The 22,915-nt window shown below is 36.4% G+C and overlaps 1 protein-coding gene across 1 annotated transcript; it reads left to right on the forward strand.

Moving 5' to 3' along the window:
* Positions 1-3,521: 3,521 nt before the first annotated feature.
* On the forward strand, positions 3,522-18,047 carry LOC143469418 (cilia- and flagella-associated protein 65-like). The gene is made up of 41 exons (XM_076967111.1): positions 3,522-3,666; positions 3,909-4,018; positions 4,127-4,168; positions 4,384-4,500; positions 4,594-4,702; positions 4,993-5,159; positions 6,066-6,262; positions 6,353-6,493; positions 6,569-6,681; positions 6,807-6,915; positions 7,123-7,238; positions 7,719-7,868; positions 8,219-8,367; positions 8,520-8,646; positions 10,047-10,191; positions 10,370-10,509; positions 10,820-10,957; positions 11,086-11,178; positions 11,364-11,510; positions 11,643-11,867; positions 11,946-12,116; positions 12,214-12,368; positions 12,500-12,639; positions 12,832-12,912; positions 13,000-13,138; positions 13,267-13,395; positions 13,549-13,664; positions 13,751-13,878; positions 13,970-14,080; positions 14,171-14,362; positions 14,482-14,643; positions 14,740-14,883; positions 14,964-15,080; positions 15,209-15,472; positions 15,689-15,924; positions 16,057-16,176; positions 16,274-16,424; positions 16,570-16,674; positions 16,780-16,919; positions 16,998-17,147; positions 17,728-18,047. The coding sequence occupies exons 1-41, from the start codon at positions 3,586-3,588 to the stop codon at positions 17,831-17,833; spliced, it is 5,673 nt and encodes a 1,890-aa protein (XP_076823226.1). The 5' UTR covers positions 3,522-3,585; the 3' UTR covers positions 17,834-18,047.
* Positions 18,048-22,915: the final 4,868 nt, after the last annotated feature.

Raw genomic sequence — 22,915 nt, forward strand, 5'->3', positions numbered from 1 at the left:
CTTGGTTTGAACAAGAAAATAGTGACCACACCAGCGCTGAAGCAATAATATGAAAACAACGTGGACCAACAGCAACATTTGGTCCCCTGCTGCATGGTTGGTACACGGAACGGCCATTTGTACAAACAATGATCTTGAAAAATGTCATTATCAATTGAGCCGAAGGGGCCAAGAAAAATGACTTGTTGCTGAATCTTGATCAACACACACATAACACTTTCGGCAGAGAAGAAAATAAAGCGGCATCAAAGAAAAATTTACAGACATGTGCAAGGAAAAACTTTTAAAAGCTAGAAAAAGCTTGAAAGCGGCAAAATAAGCGCATCAAACTTACTTGACATTTGTGCCAGACTAAATGAGCTTTATTTCAAATAAGCAACTTGTGTCAAATTTTTGTTATCAAAAAAAAAATAAAAAATTATGTTCATAAAAAATAATAAACATATATAGATACTAGCCTATATTACATTATTATCGAGTAATGTATGATCTATGGTAGGCTGTAAGATAAAAATATACCAACTTCAACCATTCATTTTACTTTCTGCCATAATTGTGGTGGAGGAAAAAGTGCCTACACACCAGTTTTCGAAAATTAAGCTGTCCGGTGAACAAAAAAACTTACATTCCATACTGGTGTTTAGGGCTTTAGGCTATTTCACCAGCCGCTTTGTATCGAAGTAAGAAAATACCAATTACGTAACCGGCTAGCCGTTTACCGTAGTAGCTTTTTCCAAATTCGGTAACCGGCAGCCGGTGAAATAGACACCGCCTAACGTTAATGAAACAATAATGATTTTTTGTTTTGAAACTTATCGCTAGCCTTATACTTGCTAGTGCAGTACTTCGGTCGTTTCCCGCGACTTGACAAAGGATATTTTCACAATTATTTGTGAAATAATTTTATCGTTTTCGACGGAAGGTTGACAAATCTTACACTAGTGATTTTGAGGAAAAGAGTTTTTTAGCGGCCGTTATTTTATTGTGGTGAATCTTTTTCAGCTTTTATGATGAAGTTCAGTTATACGGTTGTGGAGGTATTGTTGTCGGCTGAGTAGCACTACTGCACTACTCTACTGTAGCACTCGAATTGAATAGTTAGAGTGTACTGCCACCTTAGATTTGCAATTGCGGCCTGCGTTCGATATCAAGTGGCGTTACTACCCATTTCGTAATAACCCTTGGGCAAGGCATTATCTACGCTTGGTCATGATCTGTGTTTCTGATGAACAGTTCCAAATTCGGTTAATGAAATAAAAAATATGTGTATCAGTGGGAATTTCACAACGGCTAGTTCGGTAACTTGGGCTCGAGCGATGAGAAATCTCCGTCGAGTTAAACATTTTTTCATAAGTCCAAGAATAAAGAACACCATACCGATCAAAATTACACACAGTGCAATAAAAAGGCTATCTTTAATTTTTGTTACTGATCCCGCGCAATGACAATAGAATATTAGGTGGTCATCTTAGAAGTCGTTAGATTTCTGTTCGTTTTGTTTTTGCTACAGCGAAATACTCCATAGCAACAGGGGACTCCAGACCGTGTTAGCAGGATTTGCAAGATAGTTTGCTAAAAAGCTTCCAGTGTTTTTTTATAGCCAGTATAGCCTACACAGTGTGATACAAGATAACCAAGTAATGTGATGCATTGTTACGTAAAGTTGGTAGCTTTAGAATTATTATGATCGATCCAGGTAGTAAATTCTTGCAGACAGGTGGAAGGGAACGGCGAGTGGGCATAAGCAAAACCATGAATGCGGAATAAGCATAAAAAATAGGCTGCCACTATTTCACCAGAACAAATCAAACGTTTGAAGCTATTTTTCACAGTTTCTTGTTGACCTAAGTTAAATTTTAGTTTATGACATAGTAACCTGAACCTAACCTAAATATACTTTAACTCCAATAAAACCCTACTTCCCAGTGTGGAATGTAAGTTTTAATAATAATGTAAGTAATTTTCAAAGACTGGTGCGCCCAAAGTGGGTCAAGAATTTCCATTTTTAAGTATAGACAATCGAAAAAAAACTTGCCACCCGAAAAAAATTGGTGGCTGTAACATGGAAAGAGTCTGTGCAAGAACTGATGATCACTTGTCGATTTTGAACGACTTAATGTAGCCTAGTAATCATAGAAACAGGTTCTCGAATCACAACTTACTTAGAAACAAAAAATTCGAGCAATCAACACATGCATGGTAGCCAACATATATACTATCTTACAAATAGAAGAACGAAGCCTAGCACATCTAAGCCAAAAAAAACGGGATGGTGACTCGATCGTCCATGCAACAAGGCTAGGCAACCTGTAAGCTATGCAAAACCCAAAATCGGTGTGCACGTGTAGAAGAAACAACGCATAGAAGAAATCGTTAACACTTGGACGCAGAAAGTCTTACATGGGAAATTCCCACAATAAACGGGAAACAACAACACAAATTCTGTCTAGTTGAAGTCGTAACACTCTTGATTTGAGTATGTAAAACGACACTAACGAGTCATCCAACGAGACCTTTGCAAAAACTAGAAGTCGTGAAAAAATATCGTAATAACATAAACCAATTAATTATCAACTCTTTGCAAATCAGTTATCATCATATCTTTGCTTTGTCATACATTTTTACCAAAACATTTGATTTCGAAAATAAATTGAGAAATAACATGGTGATTTGCGCAAAAGAAAAGCTCAATTGTTATTTTTGTTTTAGTGCTAATCTGCGTGGGGCCAACGCAATCGCATCGCTTTTACTGGCCTAAGGCCAGCCCTGGTTACCATTAAACGTAATGCTATTAAAAAATTTATTCTTGAGCTAAGCAGAGTTTTTGTATGACATAAACTTTGGCCTGATTCTTCATCGCTCAAGTTCTAGTTACCAAGCTTGTCCTCGTGCAAGTATTGATGAACACACACATTTTCATTGTATGTTCTTTAACGAATTGCCCAAATTCAGAACGGCTCATGCACGAGGATCACTGAGGCATTGAGCAGGAACAGGTGACATTAGTGCATTGCAATGGCAGTGCAGTTAGGTATCAAATCTGAATTGCATTAATTTGCAGTGCCGAGTCGGTAAACATTTTTTGCCCAACTGGTAAGACAGGTACAATGCCTTAATTACTGCCATTTGAGGGACTTCCACTAAAATTTTGATTAAGATACATAACGCTTTTTTTAGTTCAGGAAGTCGGCCATCAGATGATTGAATTCGCTTGTTGCATCAAAATGAACCAAGTCAGCAACAGTATGTGAAAACAAACATTTTAAAACAAACCATGCACAAAGCAGTAAATTAAACTAACCTCATGCATTCCATCTTACACAGTTAGCCATTAAGTGAGTTTCTGGTAAAAACAAAAGAATTCCATACAAAAACAAATCATCCAAACATTGTGTATAGACAAGTTTGTTAGTAAGAAGAATTGAACACACTCATATAAATTGGTGCATTTAAGCGACACAGAAACTTTCCTTTAATTGATACCATGCCACAATAGGTTTTGTTTTGATATTTTTAGATCTGTGTAACTGAAAAGTTTTATTACTCAGATTGTCAATAAAAAATGTAAATGTGGATAAAACGAAGATGATAACAGCCGATACAAGATCATTAGCTGCAACTTCAAATAGAACTAAAGTTACTAGAGTAGCCCAACCATTGCTAACGGTAATAGAAACCAAAATAATATGATGAGGATTGTTACAGCTATTTGGAATTCTTTTTTATTTTAACAATATTTAAATTATTTTTAGCTGCTTTTTATTTGTTTTTTTTTTAGTTAGTTTAGCTTTTTTAAAAGAAAAGTTTTTTTCCGTTTTTAAATTTTCCTTAATTTGGTTGAAATCATATTATGCAAATGATACATACAGTGCTACATTTGATGTCACTTACATGCTTTTCTATTTTAGTCTGAAATATGTTCGAAAGTTGCAACTCCAGTCCCTCCTAGCACCTCAGCTACAAGGCATGAGTCACTGGCTCATCGCAATCGAAAAACTGGGGCTTTGTCTAGTTCAAGGTACAAATATTTCCATTTACTTTATATTACAGTACATAACTTTTATAAGTATTGTGTCACCATTATCTTTATCTGTATTTAATTTGGTCTTGTTTGTAATTTTGTTAGGACCTCCATTCAGCAAAAAGATGCTCCTGGGTTAGTTTACAGGTAATTCTTTGTTGCTTGCTGTTGCTGTTGTTACAATAGATTTAAATAAATGTTATTTTTCTGTTATTAAATTTGTAGATGCTTAAATATATATCTAAGTTGTTGTAATGCGGGTTCTTTGTTTGAACCTAATAAGATGTTGAGTTATGCCGTTAACAACATTATTGGAATTACACCTAGTAGACAACATATCAAAAAAAATGTATTGCATGTAGGAATTTGGGACTTGAAGTGCGACCGGAAAAGGTAATATGGAAAGGGTGGGAGCCTGGTGAAGAATATACAAGAAACCTCACACTGAAAAATGTTCATGTCAAGACACAAAAAATTAGGTAGCATCTGATACTTCTTTGACCTTTTTTGTTATCTGTGATAATATATTAGGTTGTGAGTATATATTAACAGTGTACTAATTATACTTTCAGATACAAAGTTCCATCCTCCAGATTTTTTAGTACACTCTTTCCTCAAGTTGTTGTTTTAAGCGCTGGTACAAGTTTCACTTTGCCCATCACCTTCAGGCCTTTAGAAAAGGTATTAGCTTATATAATGATGATATTTTGACATAGTCATTGAGGGTTTGACTTAATATAGACTGGTAGTTAATCTGTCCAGAAGTTGCAGCACAATAAAATATTTTAGAAGTCAAAGTTTTAGGAACCATGTGTAGTTGGAAGTATGCTTTTACTTTATTTACAAAATATTGAAGTGATTTAAAGTAGATAAATTTAAAACACATGAACAATCATCATATTGTAGCAGAAAATTCTATATTGTGTATATACATAAAATAACAAATTTTAAATGATAACTTTTTTTTGAAGGAAAGGTATGAAGACAAGATAGAATTTATTACAAGTCGAGGCTCTTTTACTATTTGTCTCCAGGCATTGCTGCCTGAGTTGAACTTACATTTGCCGGAAAGTGTTCACTTTGGTCTTTCCGCTGTTCATGACACTGCAGAGCTAACGTTTGAAATGCGAAACCTTAGGTATGCTAATCAATGCTTGGTTGCAGTAAAAATGACTAATAATTTCAGCGTATTATGCTCTTAATTGAGTTAGTAAATTATTATTATAGTAACTAAGAGAAATGCATGCCCAGTGTTTCAAGATGAAAGGGGTATTTGTGATTCCAGTCAATCACATATATTTTAATGATGGAAATTAGGATTCGTAAACAATACTTGTCAAAACATTTTCACTCCCACATAAGATATCAGTCCGTTATTGCTAATTTGAGGATTAATTTTGAATTTACATACAAAATGATTTGCAGTCTGTTAAATGCATGTTAACATAATTTTGGTTACTTACCATGGCGTGCAGAGGTGAGCAGTTGGTACTTTAAAAGTACTCTCGGTAACGGTACCAGTACTTGGCAACAAATGTATTGACGGTATCGGTATTCGGTACTGTTTCAAAAAGGTTGGTTGGTACTTTGTGGGTACTATATGTCAATACTTTTTGTGCTATTTTTGTCTCTACTGTGGATATGCTACAGGTTACTCCAGGTCATACATATTAGACCTCACTTCTGACTTGACTCGTGACTTTATTACACATTTGCAGCTTTAATAAGACCAGTGAATGCTAAAATTGGTAATGAGGTTTAATTAAAATGAACTTTTGATAAACATACTTGTCAAAACGTTGAAATTATCACTTGATAAGTACCAGAACCGACTAGAATTTCTTGAAAAAAGTAGTTTGGTACAGGTATGTGGAACATCCTGGAAAAGTAATTCGGTATCGTACTATAGTACCGGGGACTGCCCACCTCCGCTTACTAGTTATGAGTCCATTATCGTACATGTTATTACCCTTTTTTGTTAATCAAGTTTCGTACTGTACTTTTGTAAAATAAGTAAATGAAAGAAGGATTTTATGATTTTAAGTACTGAACTCATTGCAAACTATTCGTGGGAAGTCCCTGAACCATTTGCAATCTTACCGTCAACGGGCTCACTGCCTCCAAAGACATCATGTTGGGTGAGAGGTGTTTTCAGGCCCACTTCTGCTCGAGTCTATGAAGCATCCGTTATATGCTTCTATGGAGACGATAAAAAGATAATCATGAAGTGGGAAGGAGTAGGTGAGTGATTGATGAGTCATCAGCTTATCATGTCTAATTTGTTTAATTCAATTTAATTATTATGATATATTGTCACATTTTTTTTCTCAGGAAAATTTCCCCATCTTCTTATCAGCACAGAGTCAAAAATATCAAACGAGATCAATAACAAGCCTGCCACGCTAGTTTTTGGTTCAAAAAGTGTACACCAGTCAGTTGAAAAATTGATATGCCTACACAACCTTTCTAATGGTAAGACATGTAATTTGTATTATCTGCACAGCATACCTATTTGTGGAGCTAAAGTAAATCGTGAACTTTGTTCAGTGAAAGCTCCATTCAAATTCAGTCAGCCTAGTGGGACGGCTTGGATGGATAGAGCATACACCTGCCACGTTGCAGATGGAGTTCTTCCCCCAATGGGAAGCATGAGAGTACCTGTAAGTTTTAAGAAAAGGGGCGCTGTGTTCACATAGGCATGGTTTTCAATAGGGAATTGAAATTAGGTAATTGAATCGGGGAGCTAGCACTACCTGACAATTATTTGATTACCATTTTCAAACAGATAAAATACACACCTCAGCTTGTTGATGCGACGAGCATTGATTATTTTGAAGTCAGTACTGTAGGGAACATTGGCAAGTCAACTCTTAAATGCATAGGAGGTTGTAATGGTAAGTTTTTGAGAGTATGCAATGCTTTACATAAATACCATTGGTACAATGCTGCAGTTTAATGTAATGCTTCATTATATTTAATGTAATGCTTCAGTTGTGTTTCATGTATGCATTCATACTTTTTCTTTTTGACTATTGAGGGAAATTTCTAAAATACCTTTTTGGATCCAAAGAATTACTTTTATTGATACCAATGTCTTGCAGGACCAAATATGCAACTGAGTGCATCTACCATAAACTTTGGAGTGGTCACAACAGAAAAGTCTGCTACTCACACTTTGCAACTACAAAACGATTCTGGCTCTCCAGCGTACTATCAGGTTAAAATTGAACTTGGTTTTTGTCTTAAATAGATACACAATGCAAACAAGACTAGTTAAGAGACATATACTATAGTGCAGGGCAACTCAACTGGCGGACCTTTTCAGTGTTGAATACAGTCTTTTGTCTGTTTCAGTATTTACGCAAATGAAATCGTTTATCATTAGCTTTGTTATTCCTGCTTATTCAATTAATCAGCGAGTGTGTAAGTGATAAATTAATACCCATCCAGAGAATTATTATATTATATACCGTATTTTAATACATTTGTATGACTGTAAGTTATTTCAAGAAAGTTATAACGGACCTAAGCAAATTTTGAACTTTTGTATCTGGACCTTAGCTAAAAATAGTTGAGTAGCCCTGGTATAGTGTATACTATGCACTTAGTGCTTATAAATACTTCATACTTTTGATTTCATAAAAAAATGGTTTTGCGGTCACTGAAATTTCCAACAAGCTTAATCAACTTTAAACAGATTCATTTGGATGAGGAATTTGCAGTGTTTTCTATCAATGCCAACAGTGGATTGTTGCAACCAAATGAAACAAAGACTGCGATTTTGACTTTTTCCCCTCCCTATCCCATCAATTATTATAAAAAAGTTACAATTTTAGTCCATGACCAGGTAATGAGAAGTGATTTAAAAATTTGTTTCGAACATAGCTTTTATCCCGATTTAAGTGACTAACTACTTTGTACGTTTAATAGTAACTAAACCATTTTGCCGTAAATTAGTTAGTTATTAGTTGTTCCAATTTTTCATTCTTGTTTGAAATATAAATATTTTAAAATGGTTTATAAGACTACAAACTTGTCTACATTACATTTGGTATACAGTATTCTGAGATGGGTAACATAATAAAATGACAATATACAATTATACATACTTTTAGAACAAGGAAGTAGTTTCTTGGTGATTGTTTGTTAAGACAAAGTTGTCAACGTTGTTGATAAATCCTGTGTTAAATTATATAGGAACCTTTATTCCTTCACTTGATGGGAACATGCCACAGTGCAGAGTGCAAGCCTCCACCCCTCAAGTCAGAACACTTAGAAAGATACAATGTTCATGCTTCAAGAGGGCTTAGCTTTTACTCACCTGACATCTTGAACAACCAATTCAAGTAATAAATTTTATACATGTTTTGTTAGTGTTCCTTGTGATGTTTCTTTGTGACCATCTAACTAACCTAAACAAAACTAATTAATTGTTGTAATGCAATAAATTGTGAATAATTGCTAAGCGGTTACCAAATAGTTGATGGATTTGTTATAGAGAGGGTAAGGTTGTAGAAGATAATGACGGCTGCTTGATATTAGCCTGTGATGATCTCGACCACAAATATCCTCCTCAATCAGGCATGTTAGAATACTTTGATGATGGCCACAATACTGAAGTGACGGTATGTCTCACTGAAACTTAAGCCATTTATTGTTGTAAGCTGGTTCTTTAAATATCTTCTATACAAGTTCATGTATTTATTTAATCTTGCTGTTAAGTGTCAGAGTGCAACATACTGTTGGTCACTACTCACTCTGGCAGACAATAAGGTGGAAAAGTTTAAGTTACTTTTAAGCAATTATAAAAGAACCACATTTTAATCCTGCTAGTTTGAACTAGATTGTTACATTTGAAACAAACCACACTTACATTTTGGTTCAAACTTTCAAACTCTAAAATGGTGTTGATCCTTTGTTGCTCATCTTCTCTACTCACTATGTACTTGTTGTAATCAGGTTCTCAAGTCTGACAATATTGTTGTTGGTTCACACCTGAAACATTATGGCATACATAAGATTTTCGAATTGATTATTATTTCAATTCATTAGGCAATTGCTTTTTGGCATTAGAAAAACAAAACAACAACTTTTGCAAATAAAGTTTGATAATGGCATTTCAATGCGATGTCTTTATTTATCAACTACGACTGAAAAACTATGTTACAGGCTAAATTAAATGTAATGAGAGGCTTGATTGATTATATCAGTGGATATGTTATACCGATTTTAAATGTCATACTTGGACTAGACTCATCAATCTGTTAACAGTCTTGTTAACTATAACAATGAACAATGATGTTAAAAGCTACCGTACAAGATTGGGAAAACACATTGTTTTAGCATATGAAACCGGAATAACAAAATTAAATTTGAAGTGGCAAAACTTTTTATATTTTTTGAGTTACTCCTTCGTCCATCCACGTACTTCTTTTGACTTACTATTACCCATTTTAACTTAATATGATTTGCTCATCTGAGTACAGTGTTATAAACTGGACGCGCTAGATGTGTTGTAAAAATGACAGTCAAACTGGATTCAAAACTTTTTACAAATGACATATTTACTGAGCAACACTGTTTTTTTGCAACTTGAAATCAGCAGTGATTCCTTATTGCTTGAGCTCAGACCACAGTGCTTTTGTGGTCATTCTCAAAATTGGTAAGTCTGTATACCAGAGCCATGGAACAGGAACTACTGTTGTTAATTTCTTGCCCAGAATGTGCATTATTTGCAACTGTGCTTGCAGACAATAAATAGCAAACATCAATGTCAACAAAGGCACTACATCACCAAGAGTTGCATTAAGTAAACAGTTTGCTTTCCTTGGCTTCCGTTGATTTGACTGGATTTACTTTCCATAATTAGCTCTGTTTAAATCTACAGCATCACATATTGTTTATTTTATAAAATTTGACCCTGGAATATAAGCAGACTTTCATTTGCGGTCCTTGATAAATTTCAGTTGGACAGCTTTGTGATACCTGGTAGCCAAGTTAACAACATAAACGTTTTTTACTTTAGCACCATCCTCCGCACGTTTCATTGGATCGAATGTCAATATGGATGGGAGAAGTTCAATTTAAATCTTCATCTCAAGAAGGCTTGACTATGACATTGCAGATGACCAATCACACAAGAGGAAAAATTACTACAATGTGGATACCAGGTATTTGTTGAGCTTTGTAATGTTTATATCATAAAATGCATTCAGCATTGTACAAAATAGGCAAATAAGCAGAAACAAGAACATAAAAAGATATACTGAATAGCAAAAGTAAGCAAATAATAAAATTTTAACAGAAAAATTTTTATGCAGTTGCTTTTGTAACCTAAATTGATTTTAGATCCACTGGCTATATTTCAAGTAGTTCCTTCAATCTGTGATATTCCACCAATGAAAAGTACTGACTTTAGGGTGATTTTTAAACCAAATGCGCCTAATCAATTCTTTGGTAAACAGCTTGAATGTTACGCCTTTTATAAAGTAAGTATCTGCTTGCAGGTATAAAAAAGCATTCTTATCATGGTTTAATTTTTCAGTGTGATAGTTTCAAGGTTTGATATATGATAGTTTCAAGTACTATTCATGAACTATAATTTCACTGTAACAAAACTGCACTGATGATATATTTTTATTAAATTTGTTGTGTGTTTAGATTATATGTACCATTTACTTTTAGGAGCATAAGTGTTGCATGAGAACATTGCACATCTTTGTTTATATGATAATGTGTGCACAACTGCGCATAATGAACTTCTAACCAATTTAACCTTTGTGCGTTGGTATGTTGCAGTGTTTAAGAGATTACAGACTTGTTGAGGAAAAGTTTGTTTGTCCGCCATGGCTTGTGGCAGTTGATGTGGCAGGTCACACCTTTAATGGAAAAAACGAAACATTTCTACCAGAATATTCTTTGAGCAGCAGCCCAATAGTAAAAGTTTTTTTATTGCTGTTTAATATTGATTTACTATTTTGTAAATAGTTTTTAAAATGAGAGTTTGGATTCATTTTTAGATTTGCACCTTTTACTCAAATCTTTTATAACTTTTCATTTTCTAGACAATGCCCCCTGTAACATCAAATGAAAGTTCATTTAGAACAATTTTATTGGAAAACCATGGAACATCTTCAATTTTATATCAGTTTTTGAAGGTAGAGCAGATAGTTTATTAAAGTAATTGTCTAATAAATGTCATTGTACTAGTGTCATCGAATGTCATCGACAACGTCATCAAATTTTTGATACACTGGATTTGGGTTTTCTGTATGGATTAACATAAACAAGTTTATGGTTAATACATGCTATTTTTGAATGTTATATTTCTTTGTATATGCAGAACAACAATCATTTCACTGTGAAACCATCCCATGGACTCACAAGATCAAAATATCACATCAGTGTTGTTCGTCTTGTGCCAGATAAAGTTGCAGATTTTCAAACCAATATGACCTTGCGACTTAATGATAACGTCAAACATGATCAGGTGACAGTTTCATATATGTTATAATCTTGGAAGTATATTCGATAAGTTTAATAATTGGTAATGTTAATGCTAATATTAAGCATTGTGTTCCACAAATTGAGAAATCAAATACATAAGGCAAAATGTGTTCAGGACTTGAAACTTATTGGCACCGGGGAACAGGCAGAGCTACTCCTTGGCAATTGCGGAGAACTTTTTTTCAGACCAACTTGCATACGAACATGCATCAGCAGTGACTATGAAGTTCACAACGCAGGGAGGCTCCCGATAAAATTCAAATGGGTCTTGTCAAAAGAGGATGCCAAGCATCTATCCATTGAACAGCCAGAAGGCATCATGCTTCCTAATGAGACACAGGTAAATTGATGACTTGTGACACATATCGTATTATATTTCACAATTTAGTTAATGTAATTTAATGAAATGTTGGAACAGAAACACTTATGGACATTTCAACCAAGTGAGGTGAAAAAATACGTTTTCAAGCCTCAATGTCTTGCTTGGTCGCACAACCCAAAATCAAACCTACTCATGCAATATGCTTCACTACATGCACGCAAGTTTGTCCTGAGAGCTGTTGGAGAAGGTTCTGAGGGTGACATCAAGGTTAGATTAAACTTTTCAATACAGCAGCCATATGAACAATATACCTAATAGCTTGATGACTTGAAGTTTATGCTATCAAGCAATCTATGTTGTGTAGGCTGAGAGGTGTAATATTGATTATGGATGTGTCATATCTGGCACCTCAAAAGCAGAGCCACTTGTTATTGTGAACGATTCACAATGTGATTTGCACTTTAAGTTGTCAGTGGAACAATTTATCAACAGTCAATATGGTGATGAACCCGATGACAAGTTAGTACATAGGCTTTCATAAACTTTCATTAAGTTTACTTAAAATTAATAAAGATAAAAAACTAAAGCAAACTGAAAGAAAGGTCTTAACTCTGACTCAGACGTTCCCTTTTTCATTATTTCTTGTATAGCGAACCTATCGGCCTAAAGCTAAACAAATGGAACGGTGTGATTGCTGCTAGATCTAAAACTGTGATAACTGCTATGGTTCATCCCTACAGAAGAGTTCTTTACACCTGGTCCCTCTTCTATGAGTTATTCAATTCAGCTGGTAAGGCCATTGCTTTTCACTTGGTCATAAGAGTGGATTTCATGTGTATTGCGCAATGTTGATTGAGTCATAACGTTGTACAAATTTAGAATTATAATAATTAAAGTCCATAAATTTAGCGTCAAATAAAGTTTTGAAAGGTTAATGATGCCATATGGTTGAATGCTGAAATTTGTGTTGGTTATTGTTTAGGGAAAAGCATAACGCCTAATTGCAAATATCTTCTTTGTCAACTAAGTGCAGATGGTGTTTTCCCAACTCTTGCAATCACAGGTATTTATGACAAATAACAAATTGTGTCGTGCCATGACATGACATGACTCTTAAAGAAAAAGCATGAAATGTTGTTTCGTTCATCAGATGCAAGATCCAGTGGAAGTGGGGCAAACATCAGCAAAACACAACTGTGGAGATGGTTCAGCCTGGAGCATCTGAACTCTTGTCTGGATTCAGATCCGGATGAGGCAGAATTAATTTACTCTGTTTCTACCCGACACAGGTTGGCAGCACTGAGCTATAATAATGCTAGTTTTCAGTAGTATGTAACTAACACATCATACAACGTATAAAATCTTACAGAAATCATAATCTGTCTGACTTGTTGTATATTTTAACGTGCGATATCAGTACCTCAAGGCGTCCAAGCGTATATACCAAATCAATAATGGACTTCAATTTTGGAGCTGCTTCAATTACGTCAGAACCTTGCTATGTGAGCGTGATGGTTAAAAACTCTGGCTCTGTTGCAACTGAATGGTAATGATTTAAGTAATTGGGTTTTACGCATGGATTGCTATTGTTTCTTCTAACTGCTCATGTGATACATGTTGCGTAGTGCATGCTGCCTTGTCTAATGTAGAAATAACCAGTAAGGGTTTTATAAAATTTCCTCTTACTTCTTTATCGTAGGGCTTTCTTGTTCCCTAAAGACCTCGAACTGGACATTGACTACTGGGCTGAAAGTGGGCTGTTTGATTCAGATGAGCTGCATGAGTTGCATATTCAAGACAACAAATTATTTACTGGTACAGTGTTACGTTATTGTGTTTTTTTGGATGTATCCACAAGCCAATATCAATAGAAATAATAAACCTTTGTATACTTTGTGCAGTATATCCGAGCAAAGGAAACTTGCAACCTGGTGAAAGCAGGACAATTCTCTTCACTTATAAGCACGATGTGGCAGGCACCCATAGGCTACCGGTTTTGTTAAAGATTGAAAAAGGAAAAGAGATTTTGGTAAACATTCCATTGTGCTGGCAAAGATATTTGCTGTTAACGTCGACCGTTTATGTTATCAGATTATTTTTACACATCTATGGTTTCTCAGATAAATTTTATTGGAGTGACAGTAGAGCTGAACCGCCAATATCTGCACTTTCCTGGCACGAAACATGTCTTCACCCCAGTACCAATTGGTGGACCTACACCACCAAAGCAGGTAGGACATCAACAGTTTTAAATATAGTAAGTCAAACACCATGTTAACTTTGCTATATTTTACACAACTTTTTCTGTTTTTTGTTCACAGCTATATGAAATGTACAATGGAGGTGCTATGGCTGCCATCTATGAGGTAGATTTGGCGCCACTGCATTTACTGGAGTCAAGTAATTATGACCATCCCGTTTTCACTTGTCTCAATCCACAAGGAGAAATCTCACCGGGAACAAGTGCAAATTTAGAATGGATCTTTTCACCACTTGAAAGCAAAACCTATGTGGTAAATATGATTGTGCGGTAAACTTATCCATACACGATTTTTAGGGTGGAAATACAATTCCGAAAACGTTTATGAAGACCTGTGACGCATAAAATTATTTTTATTTTGCTTATTCTTAGGTTGATATTCCCATCCACATCGTTGGCGGCGATACAGCACTTATCACATTCAAGGGAATTGGATACGATAGCAGGACGATGGGTACGAGCATGCCAATGCTTGATCAACCACCGGAGTATACAGCAGTACCAAGTTCGCAAAGGGTTCCCGTACCAGGACAGGTAAAATCTCTGGGAAAATCGCGCATCACATTACGCCAAAACTATTTTCATTGTTTGTTGCTCTGGCGTAAATATTATGATTTCTGCATGTTGCAGCTTTTGTTTCTGTCCGAAGAACGAATCGGTTTCGGCAATATACCCTTATTTGGCCGAGCTCGTCACGTGGTTTTCCTGATGAACAAATCAGAAAACAGACCAATCACTTACTCATGGCACGCGACGTCGGAAGTTGTAAATGACGTAAGAACACTTTGGAATAATCTTACCTTGTAGTTGCATTCAAATTGACGACGGTTTGGTAACTTCATGAACCCTGTCAGGTCTTAAGGGTAGAGCCCGTTCAAGGATATTTGGAGCCTGGTCAGAAAGTTATGACGAAGATATCTTTCTGTGCGGCAGGGCAGCCGTCCTTCTACGATCTCGATCTCATCTGCGAGGTGAAGGAAATATAAACATTCTCATCGCCACCTAAGCAGAGTGTACACGACCTACCAAACAACCGCGTTTATTTTAACCATAGCTCAGGAAAGGCATCTGCTTGATCCTCCGATATTTCTCCGTTCAGGTTGTGGATGAGATTAAGATGGGGGAGTATCACTCAGAGCTTGCTGCTTGGGAGGAGGAACAGAATCGCCAGGTCCAGGAATTCGTCATCACCGATAATGATACCGACGACGTCTTGAGGGATTCCAGAACGGAGTTTCACACCGGACCGTCTAAGTTTGAGAGCTTTACCACCTCACCACGGCGCAATTTGGAAAATGTCTTGAATAAACGAACGTCGCCTATTCGTCTTACTGAAAGCAAATTGTCCAACGTTGTGGCGAAGGTATTGGAAATTGTGCTGTAGTACTTATGCAGGTCCGAAATTAAAGGTGCTGTCGCACCGTGATTTCATCATAACTATGCCAGTAGAAAGGTTATTGTCATTGCTCGACCTGTTGCTAATGGCAATTAAATTTTGCGCAATGCACATTTGAAACACTTGTTTGTTGCCTTTCATCAAGACACGGTATTTTAAGTTATTGGTTTTTCTATGGTCCAGTCGGAGAAAAAAAGCTACAGCACCCTTCCACCAATCAGATTCGAGGACCCAGTCAAGTTTCCAAGCAACCGATCTCGGCTGCTGCGCCAATCAGAGGCCGCTGCGAGGAACGAATGGGTTCAACCGTGTCCTCCGAAGCCATTTATTGCGCATTTAGGAGTGACTGCCCGCACGCATGACATCGCTGAATTCCGAACTAACTTTGCCGGTGACAACAACAAACAATTCATCGATAGGTAAGCTAATATTGCCATGTGTGTGAGTTTTGTGCGGGCATACCGCATATAAAAGGCATTGTGTTTTTTGAATTGTCACGTTTTGGCTTTATCGCTATACGAAATGAGTTTGCCAAAATTCTTTGTCTGCAGAACTCTGCAAATTGACTACCCAGTGCCACCTAAGTCTTCTGCTGAAGATCAGTATCCTCTGACGACATGTAATGATGTAGAGAAAGAGATGGTCGTCTCCGTTATGTCGGACGTAATAAGGTAAAGATTGGAAAGATAATTAACAATCAAAATCTGTTTTTGAAATTGTTTATGATTTAAAATGTTACGTTACAATTTCTGTCACTGCTGCTTCAAGGGGTTTGCTGGATGACCCGACCTTCCATGAAGCTGTGAAGGACTTGACAGATGAAGTGGTCCCGTTTTTCAGACAGGTTCCGAGGGATGAGGAATTAGACGAAGAGGAGCAGCGGAAAGATGAAAGAGAAAGCGAAGAGAAGTTAAACGAGGTAAAAGCACAGCAGTAGCAGTATTTTCAGGTTAGTTGTTTGCTTAATGACTACGTGATGCAACAAATGGTCAAGTTATATTTTCGGTAGGTTGAACTTGCATTTAATCGCCTTAAGCTATACTTTTCGTAAACATTGATTTTAGCCGGTCCATGGAGATAACACAAGTGATCAGCTTGTGACAGAAGAAATGCGGAATCTTTCGTCCCCTGGAAAGTTTATGGATGAGATCCTAAAGCATGAAGAAGAAGTAAATACCATACCTACAGAGGCTGTATTTATTCTAAACTGTGAACATATTGTCATAAAATCACCTCTCGAAAGTGGAGATAAAACGAAAAATTGTGAGTTTCAGGTCAGTCTTGACGAAGGTGCCAAGGACAGAGACATGGAACGGGCGAACGAAGATTCTCCGAGGGCTTTGGAGTGTGAAGGCCGCTCAACAGCTCAAATGTCGCTCAGCCAAAAGAACTTGATCGACGATCAACTGAAGAAGTAGGATCACCCTTAAGCAATGCTTTCCGAGAACTCCGTTTACTTGGCGCTTTTTATCTGATTTGGCTGTTTGTTTAGGAGCCCTTTGTTCGGTGCTCTGCTGGAAGACATCTTAGCGTCGACAGTTGGTAATATCATGGAAGAGGCGCTAAAAGGCGAAGTGATTCTCACTGCTCGTCCCAGAGTAATCGCTCTCCCGCCATCTCGTGTACCTAGTGTAGCAGAAAGGTAAAACAAAATTTCGTTTCAACATTTTTAAGCTTGAAACTGCGTTTTGGCCAAATGTGACACGTGGTTGGTATTTAAGGGACTTCGTTACAGAAAAGTACATGACAAAGACTTGTTACGTTGGTTTCTCATACTTTTTGTTTTAATTTTTGACACGCATCGCCTCTGGGCAGATTATCGTTTGCTTTTAGCGCTGAATGCGTATTAATTCATTCCACGCGATCATGTGAGCAGGTTTGTTGAGATGTTAAACGCTGTCTGAAATAATTTTTTTTATTCACACAAGGAATATTCATTCACGCCTGGATCAATAGCCCAAAATAGATGCATATTGATAGTTTATGATGCGCGTTTCGCGTCGCCTGCAGTCAAATTTCTTGTCACCACAACGGCATATAGATATAACATTCGGAACAACGCGTTCTAAATTTTACGATCCGTCATGGAAATTAATTGCAACGTGAATTATGTCACATTTGTAAATTTTATCCATGCCATCGCAATTAGAATCCACGGAACATGTTCGGCGGTCATACAATAAAGTTGTCGATATTAACAATGACATATATTTGGTCCACAGACAACAACCCCTTCCACCAAGCTCGCAGAAAGGTGATTCCTCGAGCAACAAAGGAAAAAGGTCGTGGAATAGTTCATCGAGGGTGTCAACCTCAAGTAAACGATAAACTGAATTTTGTGTTTTTGAATATGTTTTATATACCGATTTTTTGTATGTATTGTATATGTTAAACTTTGTACTTTGCGTTACTGTTTCATTTTTATGATGAAGATTTTATGTGTTCACTGTATGTTATTCGACCAATTTGTATTCTTCTTCGAAATAGTAGCTTGGGCATGTCCGCTGCATTGCGGTTTAATATAATTGTACTGTATTTTGAATTCCAATATGAAGATTGAAGATATGTTGAGAGCAGGGAGGACGCAGTGCACAAACACAGGCACATCAGTGTGCCCGCTCGAACGCTTTCTTAAAATCAATCCTGCTTTCGCACATTTTCACAATGACTTTTTGTAATCAAGTTTGTGGGATTTCGCGTTTTTGCACCACTGCTAGTTGCCAGTATAATATTCGTAAAAGTACACACGATAAAAATGACATTTTATATTGCATCATATAATTATGGTAGCTGACCCAATCACGTCAAATGATATGTTGATACTGCAGTCATTTTTATAGTCTACTTACTGAAGTCACTCAAGTCATTCTTACAGTAACCATAACATATGCAACGAGTGAGGTTTATAGTCAAATGTCGTAATAAGCCAGGCTATAGATGAAGCTACGTGTAAAAACTCGTGTTGTTTACAAACAAGTTGGTAAAACATCAAACTATCGCTTCAAAAAATATATACATATAATAAACCCGTTTTAGAGTAAAAATTTGATTTAAAACTTTGAAACCGGTTTCTAACGATCAGCATGAGGCAGCGCTTTTATCAACTGTCACGATTCATAGCTTAAATAAGAGCACGGTTTTTAACAAAGATGACACAATTACCGTATCTCAAGAAAACCAGAAAAATAGTATTTTGACCCGGTGTATCGTGGCTATAGACAACCGGTTGAAAATAATGGATTGCAAACTGGTATCATTGTAGACACAAAATTTTCTCGGTTTAAATCCATATTTAAACGCCCGAATAATACTGCCACGTTTTTCGTGAATATCTGACCAAGATATAGTCAACTTTTCTGGAAGTGGTGTGCGGGTTACAAGGATATGAAAGGTACTCTCCTAGGATTCTCATGCCTTGATCGCAACGCCAGCTAATCTAAATCACGTGGTATGAATCTCAACTACACAAGTGCGATAGTTTCTCAAATTCTATTTTACCTACTCGCAAAATTATCCTAAGACATCGCAATTACCGACAACTTTTTTTACAAACTAGTATAACGGGTTTATTTCAGCGTAGCCTACATCATAGTACATGTATGCGGGGCGCACGCGGAGCATCACAACAAAGGTGTTATTCATAACTTTTTATCTCGGTCGAAGTTGCTTGACCTGTTGCTCTACCTTTAAAAATCCTACCACCGTATAAGCTGACGATCTATTTCCTGATACCACTAGCACTCCTGCTATGAATTTTTTCCATATAGGTTGAATATAATATCATTTTATGTGGCTATTGTAGCCATGTCATTATATAACCAGAACGACCGCATTGGTGTGCTCTCATTGCTATAACAATCTAAATAAATTTAATCAAATTTGTTTTTAGCAGTTTATACAAGGTTTGGTGACACTTAACCACGCGACACTTAATCACGCGACGCTTAATCACCGACACATAATCACTAGGACATTTAATCACGCGACACTTAATCACGCGACACTTAATCACGCGACACATAATCACTATGACATTTAATCACGCGACACATAATCACTAGGACATTTAATCACGCGACATTTAATCACACATTTACAATTTCAAGTTTCAAGTAACATTGTATTTTACGGTGTAACGTTTTGATGGTACTTTGGTCAAGAGCTTCGGTGACAATAGAATAATGTTAGATATTACATAGGTTATACGTAGCAATGCAAAATGACATGCTATTTCCTGATTGGCTAATGTGTTTGTATAAAAACTAAGGTTTGGTTAAAATCTCCCCTTCTTGTCTCTACACATAATATCAGTTTTACCTTCTGGACTGTTCATTACTGAATTGGAGTTATAGTTTTGTTTAAATGTGAAAAGATGATGAAAATGTTTCTATTGTGATACAACTTACTTCGGACAATATAACAATTAGACTTTATGAAGCTGGTGTTGATTTAAAGAAACATTATAGAGAAAGCCGGCGAAACGGAGTCAAGGACAATTGTCGGGGAGTTCTAAAAGAAAGACTAATAGCCTTTGGCTTTAGGCCAACCTTAAAAGCAATCCACATCGCCATTCCCACAGAAAGATGCACACGAGCTTGAATTACTGAATTTTCCTCACGCTTTTCCGACATCCAAGTGATTATGTGTCGCGTGATTAAATGTCGCGTGATTAAGTATCCAAGTCGCGTGATTAAATGTCCTAGTGATTATGTGTCGCGTGATTAAATGTCATAGTGATTATGTGTCGCGTGATTAAGTGTCCTAGTGATTATGTGTCGGTGATTAAGCGTCGCGTGATTAAGTGTCGCGTGATAAGTGTCGGTACACCTTTATACAATATACATAGCGCTGACAATTTTCGGCGTATTTGTGATTAAGTTTATCATTTTCGTGAAAACTTGTAAAAGGAAGTGAAATCGTTGATAAAAAAGAACAATAAACAACACTGTGGAAACAAAACTTTTTTATTAAAAAAACATATCGATAAAAGACATGTAGATGTAGTTTACAATACAGTAATTCTCCGGACAGTAAGCGCTTGACTTCTTTAATTGCCACTTAAAACACTTAATGCACATGTGCAAATTACATCGTAAATGTGTGGTTGTGTGCGCTATAAAAAATGTTCGGCAAGCCCAAATTCTTAATTCGTAGATAAAATATGCTCTTTGTGAGCTTGAATAACCGCAGCGAGTACAGCCAAAAAGGCCGCAATATTAGTTAACAAAATAATAATAATAATACAGTATGCTAAATTTGTATAGCACTTTAAGCTAATTAAATTAATTTTAAAAACTATAATAACACTTGTTTCGACTGAACATTCAACATTATGGTTTCAAAATGGTTTAACTTGATCGACATAAATGAAAAAAGTGACTTTTCAAACCCCGGTATATGATCCGCGATAAGCCTCCATCAATTGCAGCCTACTCAATCGATGGTGCTGAACTGCTGATCACACTCATACTGGGGTAAGAGCAAGGGTGTAGTGACGTGGGAACGACGTTACCACACTTTTTAGTTATGGACTTGACTCTAGTCAAACGCCCTTAATGACTTAATTTGACTCAGGTCGAGTCCAAAATGACTCGAATCACGTTATTACAGTCGTGACGGAAAAGAAATTGAGCTTTAGGTTACAAAACGGAATATTTATATAGAAATTCACACTTAGCTGAAAAATTATCAACCAGATTCATTTCAAAACATCCATGGCGTTATGAATACTCACGTCAAGACGTCACCGTCACGCGTCAGGACGTCATGATAACTAATTTAACATGGTGTGACAAAGAAAAGTTTCAAGTTAAATGCATTAACTTAACTTGACTGGAGTCACAGTTTAAATTGAATCGATTTGACTGAAGTCACAATGTAAATTGACTCGACTTGACTCAAGTCACAATTCAACTTGACTTTACTTGACTCGTGTCAGACAAAAATGACTTGGTTGCACTAATTGTGAACCACTGCACTATATCATTCAACAATTGGCTATTGCGAACTTGTCAACTCTGCAAGGCCATGTAAACCTAGTAAAGACACATATCGAATTTATGACCGTATAATTAGTCAGGACGGTGACCGTCTAATCGTTTGGGAACCGAACATTATTTCTTTTACAATACTCTTGTGAACGATAGTCGCCTAAACAGAGTGTATATACCTGTGTTGGTTTATGTCTGGTAAACGAAATCATTACTGCTGTTATAAATCAAGGGAATAACAATCATACAGTGTGGATGAAATGTCAAACTCGGTCAAAATTGTAATGTATATGCTACCGACACGCGAAAGTGCAATATACCAATAACTGCCAGTAAGCGTGTTAAACACACACGCAGTACATCTAAACAAAAACTGCTTAATGCTGGTACAGAAGGAATGTTAGACTTTAGACAACAATGCTCACGTAAAGAAAAAAATTAACCGCCTTAATGGACTTCACTAGATAAAGTTGAAAAGCGGACAAACAGGTTTATGAAATAGTTTCTGATTCAAGCAAGATAATAGCTGTTAGCAACGTCGTTAGCCCATGGCGCGAATTTAGGTGTCAGAAGCAGTTTATCCATTTACGAGAAGAATGATTTTAAAATGTTGTCACCAGCCGTGTAGTCATTTGCCGGATACGGCGGATGGTGAACCTAAACCCAAATTTAAACCCCTAAGTTGTCCAATTGGGGTATACGTTTAGGTGCATATGTACGCCGAATAGGTTAATATATTTTACTGGCAAAGTATTTCGAAGTTGATTTTAGCTAAGTTAAGGGAAGTTTTATTGAAATTTAATGGTAGGCCTAAAGGCTATGTTTTTCGCAGCAGGATATGTTGACACAAGTATAAAATATGTTATTAGACAAATAACTTACAAGGAAAAGGCAAAATATGACTAAAATAAATTGGCTAAACTATCGACCTTGAATGTTTTCTATCAGCTACTCACCTTTAAATTTTTCTACGGGCATTATCATGGTTGTGAAATTGGCATAGAAATTTTTCTCATATAGATTTTATTACGTCAAACCGTGGATATAGACCGCATGGATTTACTCGTCACAAGTTCAATTGCTATGTTCTTAATTGATTCCTTAGCGATCATCATAAGTAGTAGGCTACGATGCACAATGTAATTACTCGCTTTTACAGGGCATTTTATGCTAAATGTAATCGAGCCGGTTTGGGCTTTATTGTGCAAAGTGTTTAAACTTTGAAACTTTTGTGGCGATTATGGCAATATTGGCCTCACATTTCTCACATGATCCCGTATTTTCTACCTTACCGCATTACCATCGACGTGAAGGTGGTTATTGGTTTCCTGGTGACTTGTTTGCTCTTAAAGTTGGTTATCGGAACATGTCCGCTCATAAATTTATTCAGATTTACACAAGTTGTTTGGAGTTCATCATA

The sequence above is a fragment of the Clavelina lepadiformis genome, chromosome 8 (genome assembly GCF_947623445.1).
Source record: "Clavelina lepadiformis chromosome 8, kaClaLepa1.1, whole genome shotgun sequence".
Classification (NCBI taxonomy): Eukaryota; Metazoa; Chordata; class Ascidiacea; order Aplousobranchia; family Clavelinidae; genus Clavelina; species Clavelina lepadiformis.

What these genes read in the sequence shown, in the direction of transcription:
- LOC143469418 (XM_076967111.1), top strand. Translation starts at nt 3,586, where the DNA reads ATGATAACAGCCGATACAAGATCATTAGCTGCAACTTCAAATAGAACT. An exon ending in CCTTCAGGCCTTTAGAAAAG is followed by an intron (nt 4,703 to 4,992) that starts GTATTAGCTTAT and finishes TTTTTTTTGAAG; the next exon opens with GAAAGGTATGAAGACAAGAT. An exon ending in GTTCTGAGGGTGACATCAAG is followed by an intron (nt 12,117 to 12,213) that starts GTTAGATTAAAC and finishes TATGTTGTGTAG; the next exon opens with GCTGAGAGGTGTAATATTGA.